The sequence below is a fragment of the Anguilla anguilla genome, chromosome 1 (assembly GCF_013347855.1).
Source record: "Anguilla anguilla isolate fAngAng1 chromosome 1, fAngAng1.pri, whole genome shotgun sequence".
NCBI lineage: Eukaryota > Metazoa > Chordata > Actinopteri > Anguilliformes > Anguillidae > Anguilla > Anguilla anguilla.
In genome coordinates, this window is record NC_049201.1 from 32,577,666 (window position 1) to 32,590,280 (window position 12,615).

The 12,615-nt window shown below is 36.8% G+C and overlaps 1 protein-coding gene across 4 annotated transcripts in view; it reads right to left on the bottom strand.

Annotated features, from left to right (window-relative positions):
• LOC118225613 (syntaxin-binding protein 5-like) overlaps window positions 1-12,615 on the bottom strand; it is a 119,292-nt gene that overhangs the window by 66,430 nt on the left and 40,247 nt on the right. For all 4 annotated transcript variants that reach the window (XM_035414254.1, XM_035414265.1, XM_035414243.1 and 1 more), the window contains 2 exons: window positions 8,214-8,348; window positions 1,248-1,311 (listed from right to left, as the gene is read on the bottom strand). In XM_035414254.1, coding sequence (XP_035270145.1) covers window positions 1,248-1,311; window positions 8,214-8,348 — 199 coding nt within the window. The remainder of the gene's footprint in view (window positions 1-1,247; window positions 1,312-8,213; window positions 8,349-12,615) is intronic.

A 12,615-nucleotide genomic window follows, 5' to 3' on the forward strand; every position in this document is an offset into this window, starting at 1 on the left:
TTTCCAATCATGCCCCAGGATGTATACAACACCAGGAAAAAAGTTTGGAGTGGAATGAACAAAGCGGTAAAATTTGACATGCATTTTCCCAAAGGTGGGCCCAAATCTCCCAAAAACCTCCCCAAATGGCACCAAACCTCTCCAACTGGAATACTGTGTATATCTTTTTTCCCAGCCATATTCCACTTCCAGAAGCTAATTCTATTGAGGGTGGTACCCTCTGAAACCCCACAAAACAAATATTCTTTATTTACCCATTCTCTCTTTTTGACTAAGCCCTGTATTTAGGTTAAATTCACTTAAAAACAATCAAACCACTTGGTTTTACCTTGCTGAGTGCTCGTACCTGCAATCAGCTGCCAAACTGCTGTAAATAAGGCTGATATCAATGATATCAATACCATCCATCACTGTAGTATTAGCAGTTGTTTGAAATGTTGCGGACAGTTATTGGATTATAAAATGACATAATCATCAACCTGGGGTGTCAGTTTCAGCCCCCCTTTGGGGAAGGGGACTACCTTGTTATTTTCTTATCTAGCATTTTTTCATCAAAGTGCAAAGAGTCTACACTTTACAATATTGTAGGGGTTACAGCAGTGCACCTTGAATCAGTGACTGATGAAAACAATAATTTAAGAGAATGCTATTTTTAGATACCGGCGTCAAATTTGGGCTATAAGAAATGAACAACGAGAAAACAATTTGTTGATCATATGAAGCTCATCTTTTGGTCTACTGAAGTTCAGCAAGTTCAGACAAAGTAAAAAAAAAAGTAAGCAGGCAAATAACACTTAGGCTATGATGCCCAACCACCAGCTTATTTCGTAAAATGTACTCTTAGCAATACACCATGGCACGGACGTGAACGTGAGCTGACTAGAATGTCTGATAAGTTTTAGTGCATCTTGAGTTTCACATTAGCGATATAATCTTCACCTACTGTAGGCAGCTTCTGGGGGCGGTTTTGATCTAACAGAAACCGCTGCTTCATGCTGAATGGTGATTTACGGGGATAATAAGTTGCTGTGCTTTTGAGACAAAATAGGTTAAATGCATATTAATTCTAAGAGCCATTATTTAGGCTCTGGCCTATAAATGTTTATTCATTATTGCCAGATTGTCTGGAAAGCTTCAAATTTGCTGGACATTTTTACTGGCCAAATCTGGCAATTGCTGGCTAACACTAACTCTGATACATAAGTGAAATATTTAATACTGTGTCATTATGACTGAAGCCTTCCTACCTTTCCTTCATCCATGGGATTATCACTGATGTGTACCACAGGCCCTGGGTGGGTCTTCGAGGACCTGAAAGGTAAGGAGGCAATGAGGTGAAAACTATTAGAAGAAGGGAGAAAATCTTCTTTCCAGAGTTGTGATTCATTATATTTGTTTGCAATTAAATACTGAGAGTCACAAATGTAAAACAAAATAAAACTATGTACAATATAGATTATGCTAGATAAAAATGATAGGTTTAACTACGGAAGAGGATTAGGGTCACATGTGAAAATCTTTTTTGAGTTCTGACTTTAAAATCATAATTCTGAGATTAAAGTCAGAATTCTGAGATTAAAGTCAGAATTCTGAGAATAAAGTCAGAATTCTGAGAATAAATTCTGACTTTAAAGTCAGAACTCAGAATTCTGACTTTAAAGTCAGAACTCAGAATTCTGACTTTAATCTCAGAATTCTGATTTTAAAGTCAGAACTAAAAAAAAAATAGCACGTGGCCCTAATCCTCTTCCGTATTTAACAGATTAAACTGCTTGACTAGTTAAAAAAGAAAAAAAACAAGCCCACAATGAAAACAGCAGTAAGTGATGTTACAGTAGGTGTGTGCTGTAACATCAGTAGATATGTTTGTCTGTCTGTACGTTGTGTGTGTGAGCACATGCAGAGTATGGCAAGAGAACTCAAGTTATGCAGCACTCTTTTCCCCCCAAGGGCTCTCTCTCTCAAATTCAAATTGAAAATTCTTTACTGACAAGACATTTCTTATATTGCCAAAGCACAGAAAAGAACATATACAATGGAACACAAACATAAATCTAAATAAACTGTGTACAGACAGATATATGCCTATCCTAATATGCTCAGTGGTCCCTCTGTTTATGGCAAGCTGTTGTGTAATTTGTCCAATACATTTTCTGTATTCCCCTAATAAATAGGTGGTCATTTGAAGTTTTAAATTCTGGGCATATTTTTAATTTCTGGTAGAAATAATCCCAGCTATTGTGGTAATTTTTTCATGCTGTGAAGTGTACTGTACTGATTTTAATATTCTGAGCTAAATGCCAATTGGAATTTCTATTTGAATTGACTTTTGAATGATATAGAAAGCCCTCTTTGCTTTCTCTTTCAATTCATTACCAACCAAATTAAAACTTCCTGTAGAACTAATTTTAAATCATAAATATGTGTAATTTGTAGTTTGTTTTATTTGTTCGTAGTGTGATGTTTATTTAGAGTCCCTGATGTCTGGTCTTTAGTTTTTATAGGGTTTATTGTCAGGGCCCGGGTCTGACAGAATGACTCTAGCAGACCCAGGTTCTGTTGTAGACCCAGTGGCGTCACTAGGGGTGGGCTTCCGGGGCTGAAGCCCCGGATGTTTCTCGTCCAGCCCGGACCTTTTTACACCAAAAAAAAAATTTTTTTTGACACCTGAAAAAAAAGAGATACAGCACCAAATATCATTCCATTTAATGGACCCTAACGTAAACAAATCACCTCCTTAAAACCAACTAGTAGGCGCAGTAGGTTGCAAACAGAGGATCTGATGGCTAGCAGTGGTACAGTAAAGTTCAGTCACAGAGTTCTGAATGACAGACTGACAGTTCCGCTTGTCTGACAAACGTACATAGACTACGCACTACGCAGGGTTCTGTAGACGAGTCCAAATATTTCTCCTTCAGTAACGTTAGTGTCAGTGAACTGAAATGATGGATATCCGCGGATTTTTAAAGAAAATTCAAGAGATTCAGGAGAATAATGATGAGCTTGAGAATGTAACTAACGTTATAGCGGATGTTGAGAGCCAGTCAGCAGCTCAGCCAGAAAGTGCAGAGCAGCTAGCTTCAGGTTTGTGCAGGGCAGCACAGGGTTGATGATACTGGGTATACATGCAGCTAATTGTGATTAACTAAAATTAGGCTATTAGCAAACTAAAATCAGATTCAGAAGTGTAACGTCAGCAAAATAATTATTCATGATGCCAGCTCAGTAACATTTGTACGGCTAAAGTTAGCTAACAACGTTAGCTAGCTAGCTAACGTAACTGGCTGGCTAAGCCAGCTAACGTTGTTAGCTGTGTACTTTTTAGCTTGCCTGCCCAGTGCCTTGCCAGTTTACATGCTAGTATGATATATATATATATATATATATTTAAAAGCCATTACATCATCAATCACAGCTGCATAGGATAAGCAGCTAGGTAGTTAGCTAGCTATTTATGGATAGTATTTTGTTTATTAATTTAGATACAGTATGTCTTATACGTTTTCTGGTAACTAAGTGTGTTTGCATAGCCAGTTATATCGAATCACGTAGCTATTTACTCTGTTAGTCTGTTTCTCTACTGTAACATAACCCGTTACATTAATTATGTAACTACATCTAGCTGTCTTCATTCTGCTTTGCAGCCACATACATACATATTACATTCATTCAACATTCAACATTATATCCCTATACTAGCCTCATTAGTATAGCACTGTCACCATTATTTTTTGTAATCTACAGTAATGTTTGTATGTGTAACAATATAATAAATGGGCCCCAAAAGAAATTTGCGGGCCCCAAAAACTTTTGCGCGCACTACGCACGCCAAACTAAAACTCCCCTTGGGGCTAAGCCCCTGATGTCTTTGAATCCTAGAAACGCCCCTGTGCAGACCCTTTTCTGTTGGTGAGAACCGAACCAGGTCATCTGCATAGAGTCGAAATTTTGCTTTGGAGACATACAGGATGAGGCCAGGTGCTGTAGAGTCTTGCTAATTCATTTATATAAATATTAAAAAGTTGGTGAGATAGATGCCACAGGGAGAAATACTATTGTCTCCAATTTTAACTGCACAATTATTATTTGCATACATTGATTTACTTACATCATATGTTTTTTCCCCTACACCACTTTCAATAAGTTTTAGAAAAACAGTCATGCCAAATACAATCTGAAAATCTATAAAGCAGGCTAAATTTGTGGTTTTGTTTTAGTGAACATATTTGTCAATTAGGGTGTGTAGGCTAAAAATATGATCCAATGTTCTATAATTTGGTAAGAATCCAATTTGGCTTTTGCTCAAGACATTGTCCTCCATAATGCTTTAGTTTATTACATTACAGAATACCTTCCCCAGATTGCAGTTCAAACAAATGCCTCTGTAATTATTTGGATCACATTTGTATCCACTTTTATATATGGGACTTATGAGTCATTTATTCCAGATATCAGGGAACCAACAGATGCTCAGAACCAAGATGAAGAGAAGATAGCTAATTTAAATTAATAATTGGTATGTTTTATCATCTCTTTAAGTATGATATCTGCACCGCAGACTTCTCTGGGTCATAGGACAGTTTTTCAAATGGCTCTTTTTCAGTTATTGGGGAGTGTAAAGGGTTTTGGTAATCTTTTATGGTCAGTTCAACCTTTTCCAATTTTTTACATATTTGCCTTTGCTCTGAGCTTAGTGTCTTTTTCTGGTATAATTTTATAAAGGGTCTTAGAGGAGGGAGGGAGCAGGAATGGGGAGAAAGCAGGAAGGGAAAGACACTCTTTTAACTGATGCATTGGAACAGGTTACCTCATTGAAGAACTTTTTTGTGTGTAAAACAGAATTAAAAGAGCAGAATTAAAATAGAGGGAAAATATAGGTACATCCATTAAGGTTATATTTTCACTATATATTATAATCTGTTCTTTTCTTTACCTTTGGAATTTACTGCTCTTCCTGACTCTCTGATGAATTATAAGATGGGGAATGGGAATGGAGAAAAGGGAGGGAGAAGTTGAGGGGAAGGGGGGGCAGGGTAGGGTTATGCAACCAACTAATACTGTGTTTCATGTTTCTGGATTATAAGAATTGTATTAGGGGAAAGGGGACTTAACAGAAATACAGCTGCTTCTAATCAAGGTTTAACTAGTAAATAATTTCAGTGAATAACATACAGGTACATTAATATGCCTGATGATCCATGTGATTGAAAATGCATAAAATAAACGAGTAAGCTACCAAGACATTAAGGTAGCAAAGTGAGAAGTTGACTCTAAATGCAGTTTATTACTTTTTTTTTTTTTTTGCATGTTTCACTTATTGTGGTCTCTTTTTGTTTAAGGTATATGGTACTTTCATATTCACAAAGTCCAGAAATCAATATGTACATTGAATGTCCAAAGAATCATCAAGACTCCAGAATTTTGATCTATCTTTCAGCTACATGACTGGGATAAACACAATGACATTAAATGTTAATGTTTGAACAACCCCATTAAAAGGAAAAAAAATCTTCAAAAACTAACAAAAGAAAAAGGAACTACTGTATTCTCTAGGAAACACACGTCAAGATTGCTAATGCACAAGTTTTCTCTTCATCTTATACGCTGAACAAAAATATAAAAGCAACACTTTTCAATTTCGAAGATTTTATTAAGTTCAAAGGTAATAAACGTAAATCAGTCAACTGAAATAGATTCATTAAGCACTATTGATTTCATGTGATTGGGGATACAGATATGTATTCCCCAAAAAAGAAAATACCATGAAATGAAAAGAATCAGTATCTTGTGTGACCACGATTTGCCTCATGCAATGCAACACATCTTCTTCACATTGAATTGCTCAAATTGTTGATTGTAGCATGTAGAATATTGTCCCCCTCCTCTTCGTAGCTGTACGAAGTTGAATTAATAACAGAAACTAAAGGAATTACCATTATGGGAGGAGATTTATTATGAATACCAGACTATATATATATATATATATATATATATGTATATATGTATATATATATATTCATACCACCTCTTGGCTGAATACTCCAACCTGATTGGGCCAAGGGTGTACATCAAGTAATTATTGGAAAATATTGAACAACAGGGGTGGTGATGCGGCCAAGGTGAAGCCAAGCTGACACAGAGCTAGGGAGATGAATTTGATTGAGTTCTGGTTTCATGTAATTTTCTTAAATAAGGTAATGACAAAAATGACCAAAACTGGTGCTAATTGTATGTTATAAAACAAGAAGGAACTATTTTTTCCTGATAGAATAATTGTTTTCATATAATTAACGACCAGACGTTTTTGCTTAACAATGGTGCAAATACAACTACCAACCAAAGTTTTGCATAACAACGGTCGAAATAGAACCATCAACGAGAGTTTTTCTTGGCAACGGTAAAACAATATGCACAAAGAGCCGCAGAAGAATATTTCAATTTCAGCTGATTAAGTAGATAAAAATCAATAAATATAAAAGTAACTAAATATAGTCATTGTTGGTAACCCGTTGTATAAGTGGATTAAAGCACTCCAGCCTGTCCCGTTATATATATATGTATATAAACAGACTGCTCACACCACAATTTCCCTTACAGTTGACTAGAATATGGAGAAAGGTAAAGGTCTTCGGAGAATGAACAATTCCCTACTTCAGGAAGTTCTTTTTAAACATAAAATCAAAAGAAAGATTAATTTCCTAAACCCCCAAATAGACGCAGGCATCTAAAAATAGCATTATCTTAAATTATTGCTTTCATTGGTCACTGATTCAAGGTGCACTGCTGTAACACCTACATCATTGTACAGTAAAGTGTAAACTGGTCGCACTTTGATGCAAAAAACCCTGTCTTGATCAGCAAAACCACCAGAGATAACAAAAGAAAGAACAAGGCAGTCCTCTTCCCCAAAGGAGGGCTGAAACTGACACCCCAGGTTGATGATTATGCTATTTTATAATTCAATAACTGTCTGCAACAAGTCAAAAAACTGCTAATACTACAGCGATGGTGTTGATATCGTTAAAATCCCTAAGCAATCAATCTACTGTTTATATGTAGGCTAGCAAAAGTCATTATTCATTATTCCATATCTCTGATATGCATGCAGGCTGACAGAGATAGGTTAGCCTTTTTGCTTGGCCTAGCTTAGGACAAGGACTGGAAATGAGGGGAAATTGCTAGTCTAGCTGTCAGCATGTATCTGGATGTATATCTGTGTTGAACACAGAGAGATGAAATTTATTTTGATCTTCTTGTTTGATGGCAAAGACGGCGGCAAGGTAAGGGCAAAACGGCAAATAAGATTATTTCCCAAGTGTTGGCCTGTTCCTTTCATAATGTTTTGTTGTGTTCACAAGGTGTTTCTCCACCAATCTAGAGAAGGGCGGAAAACTGGAAACAAAGAACGGGATGCAACTACCGGTTTACCCTGAATATTCACAGACCTTTCTGACCATGAGTGACAAGAGAGAGTTTAATGGTGGACTGATGCTACTGATATTGGTAGTCATGTGTAGTGCACCAAGCTGAACGCACACTGGGTCATTGGTTCATTTGTTCACAAATCTTCTGATTGTACTATGTGGGTTATGGCACACAGATGGCCAAAAATAGGCTATTCCTTTCCTGTAATTACAACTCATGGTACATGAAAGTGCCGAAAACAGCAAGACTGCGCTGCCCTATTGCTTGGAACAGGTATGTATGAATAAGGCCAATACATTTATTGAGATAGAGGATAAAGAATGACTGGATGAATTACTTAAACTAAAGACAAATAAAGCAGCAGTCCCTAATGGCATATACCCAAGGGTACTCAAAGAGCTAGGTGTGATCATCTTTAAACCACTGGCAGGTATTTTTAGACAGTATTTTAGAAACTGGAGAAATACCTGAGGACTTGAAGCAAAGTAATATAATACCAATATATAAGAAAGGGGACAGCACTGATCTAGAAAACTACAGGCCCATCAGTTTAACTTGCATCACATGTAAACTACTAGAATCTATCATTAGAGCCAAGTTAGGGGTGTTTCTTGAAAACAGCAACATCCTAAGGGATGGCCTGCATGGTTTTCACAAGGGAAGGTCATGCCTGACAAACCTTCTGGTATTCTCAGAAGAAGCGACCAAGTGTTTGATTATAAGAAGGTTTATGATATACTTAGATACTTTTTCACAACATTGTATTGATATATATTCAATATACTCACAGTTCAATGGCTTTGTTCCACATGATGACGTAGCCTGAGAGGGAAAAGGACTCCACATTCACAATGTGAATGTTACCCCTCTCTGATCCGACATACAGCCATTTACTCTGGAAAGGCAGGTGACAAAACGTTATCCTGAAAAACACAGAGAAACCAGGTACTGGGTAATGTTCTCACAAACCAGGTGCTGGGAAATGCTTAACAATCAAAGAAATTAAAACACAGACTGGACACATGGCACACACCCTTTTACTGGGTTAAACAATGCTATTTTGGCAGTCTGATTTTGATATTGCTGTAAACCAAACCAGTAACTGTAAATGTAAAAAAAAAGTTAAACCTGAATAATGTGAACATACTGACGGATTAAAATTTCAATTATGAACACCATTAATTAACACATTTGCACAAGTACCAAAGCAGTTATTCAGGGACATAACAGAGCCTTCCTCAGACAGAGAGGCTGCCCAAAATGGTTTAGAATAAGCAGTATATAGATAATGGTTTGCCTAAGTACATGTCAGAGACTACCGAAAAAAGAATGGTAAATTGCCTAATTTTTTTTGGTATTCAAAGCCTGATATTTTAAAACAGTTAAAAGGTATACTTCTTCCAGAAATAAATCAAAAGCACAGCTTACCTCCATTACAAATACTAGCCTAAGCCATCGTTTTCATCAACAGCAACAATATCAGGTGCATTAGCAGTGATTTGGAGTATTTGTGGTTAAAGAAACATGTTGTTATTGCCGCATTTGCCAGAATACACATCAATATTTGTAAATTACTACAGAAATATTAAATGTTTCACAACAGTTTCTAGACATATACACTCTTTCATATGCTTGGCACCACTGACAATAGAGGATATTGATTCTACAATCTGCTGAGTATTGAGTACCGAGTAATCTGCAGTACTTTTTTGGACAGGACCTGCAAACATGCTTTTACCTGAAATTGTTTAGGCCAGCAACAGCATTGCTGAGCATGATGTATGTCATGGACGTCCCCACATGCAGACATGATAATTCCCCTTGCAGCTTTAAATCTTCTAGTCCTGTGTTAATTGATGTAACTCTTGATTAAATACAGGATTATTACTCAGTGACTTTTCAATAGCAGTTCATATGATTATGATTATGACTGATCTTTGCCTCCTGACACATGGATCACCGATTACTGCTCCATGATGTACACGTGTCCATTTCAGATATGCTCCAGTCCAGTTGTGCAGATTGTTCAGGTCTGGACAAAATGATCACACACCAAACCCAGCAGAATTTGTGTCAAGATTTCCATTTGGTTTATTTTTAAAACTAAGGAAGATGCTTTCCATTTTGCCTGCAAGTGGGAGTACTGTGGTGCAGATCCAGGAAGGACAAGGCTCTAGCCAACTGGGACACACAGACACTCCCAAACATACACTTAGTAAACATTACTTTAAAAAAAAAAACATTTTTTGATTCAAGCAGTGAAAATTTAAACAATTCTTAGTAGCGGCCTTGAGCCTTTGACAGGCTTTTGTGTTTGATCGAGCACAAAAGATGGCAAGTCACAGTCTTATTGGGAATATCTGCATGAATTTTTGCCCATTCCTCCATGCAAATTCGGTCCGATTCCAAATTTTTCCAGGTTAAACAAACACCGTCAGTGGACAGGTAATTTTGGATTACACCACAGATTTTAAATGGAATTGAAAGTCCGGGCTTTGCCAGTATAATTCCAGAATACCAACCTTGTGTTTAAACCATTACTTCATAAATTTTGCATTGTGCTTTGGGTCATTGTCCTGTTGGAACTTAAATCTTTGCACTAAATGCAGATTTCTTGCAAACTGAAACAGGTCTTCTTTAAGGATTTGCCTGTACTTGGCCCCATTCATCTTGCTTTTGCTGACAACAAGCTTTCCAGTCTCTCCTGCTGAAAGGCGACCACATGATGATGCCATCACCATGCTTGAAGATAGTGATGGCATTTGGTTTCCTTTAAACAGCACTTTGCTTTCAGGCCAAAGAGCTCAACTTTAGTCTTATCAGCCCAGGGGGTTTCAGGTTCTGTCACATGGCTTCTAGGGGTGTAACAATTAATCGATTCGGATCGATGCAACGATACAGAAAGCAACGATTCAATTCAATCGATTCAACATGCATTAATTGATTTGTATCATTGAGAGCCGAAAAGCTCAGGCAGTTCTGTCAACATCTCTGATTAGTTATTTTTTAAGTAGTTTTATATTGCATTTCACCGTGTATCATCATGGTAAATTATTGTGTTTGTGCAGGTTGCACAAACTCCAGCCTGTCAGGACATCGAGTACACAATTTTCCTAACAGGAAAAGGAACGGTGCTAGCTTTCGTGCCTGGGTGCATTTTGTGCAGGTGAGAAGAGACGGGACTTCACTGCTGCATGTTACAGAAAACGCGGTCGTGTGTGGCGCTCATTTTAGACCCCCAACCATGACATAATGGACAATATTGTCTACCTGGGCATTCATAAAAATATTCTTTCACCACTCAAAAATCGTATTCCGTCATAGCAACAAGATAAACCCGACAATAGCCCTAAGATATTCCAATAGGCTACAGCCGTGAAAATGATGCTCGCTGAATAACCAAATAAATGAGGCAAAGTTTTTTTAAAAATGATACCATGTCATTGTACAGTCAATATCTGGGACTAAATATTGAATAAATATGCAAACTTACCATTGGTTTTATGTGCAGAGATGTCCCTTTTGAGACTGAGTGGTCATATATAGAGCCCGACCGATGCCAGATTTTTGGGTCCGATGCCGATCCCGATTTTGGAGAGTCCTAGCCCACCGATTACCGATGTTTTGACCGATATTTTGTCAAAAAGTGCAACATTTTCCAGTCAATTTGAAAAACGTATATTTTATTAAAGTTTTTATATTTAAGAACATTTAACTTATAAGCAAACAAATAAAAATAAAAATAAACACACAAAGAACTTTTTAGATAAAAAAGTAAAAGATGATATTAAATTAAATATATATAAACACCATCTTTAAGTGTGTGAAATCAAAATAACTCCACACCTTGCTTTTACGCCTTTCTTTTCCAGTCATCTATAAAAAATTAATTTAAAAAAAAATCCGTTTTCCAGTTTCAAACATGTATTTTTATGAATATTATTATTATTGTTGTTGTTGTTATTAATTTGTTATTGTTATTTCTTAGTATCTATTCTCACTACATTAATTATATTTTCTTATTTTATTCCTACTACATGATCTCAAAGAGTAAGACTATCTAGCGACCTTCCCTGTCCATAAGAATTCGGTAGTAAAAATAACTACAATGCGCTCTGACGCGTGACTAGATGACACACTCGCTCACAATAACACATTAGCTATTGACACAGCCTCATTATTTCTTATTATATATTCTCAGTAAGTTAAATTAATTATATTTTCTTATTTTATTTCTACTACATGATCTCAAAGAGTAAGACATTATCTAGCGGAGCTATAGAGTGAATCAAGTGTAACGTTAGATGAAATCAAATTGACTGGGTGAAATACGTGAAAAAACTACAATGCGCTTTCGGGCAGGTTACCCACGCTAACTGTTGGTTGATTCACTTCTCCAACAGCAATCCTTCTCTCATGTTATCACGACAAAGCTAGATAACATGGCTTAAAATGGTCCATGTTAGAAGTGTTTTATCGGCGTTTTTACTGTCTGGTTAGCTTGCTACGATGACGCGTGACTAGATGACACACTCGCTTGCAATAACACGTTGGCTATTGACAAAGCATCATATAGTAGCTAATATCATTGTCTCAGATAAAAATCTCAATCACCATTTTATTTTGGCTGGTTATTTATTTGAGAATAGAGCGGTGTCCTCTGGAAATGTAGATCCTACGCTGCTTATGTGCTCACTGCCACTTCATAAAGGCTTGCTAGCCAGCTAGCTTGCTAAAGTGAACCAAATATGTTAGCTAGCTCGCTCACTTGATAATGAGGATTGATAAACATAGTGGTCGTATAAACACATTTAATGAAAACCTTCACTAAATATACATACCTTTATTGCAGCAATCGAAGTCTTGCAGTGGAGAATATTGGATGAGGCACGAGTGACAAATGTCTTATTAGAGAAGTAGCGCGTCAGCTGCTGCAGTTCACACTTGTATTAGAGCTCCCTCTACTGGATAATTCTAGTAAATAGCAATTACAACGTTCGAACAGACAAGTACAGATAAATAATCATTGTTTTTTTTGTTTATTATACTTATTAAAAAATCGGGACACATTGGCGGCATAACTGCCGATCCCGATGTCGTCAAAAAAGTCAAATAATGGCCGATATATCGGCCACACCGATATATCGGTCGGGCTCTAGTCATATATTGTCTTGGACAATCCGTTTGTGA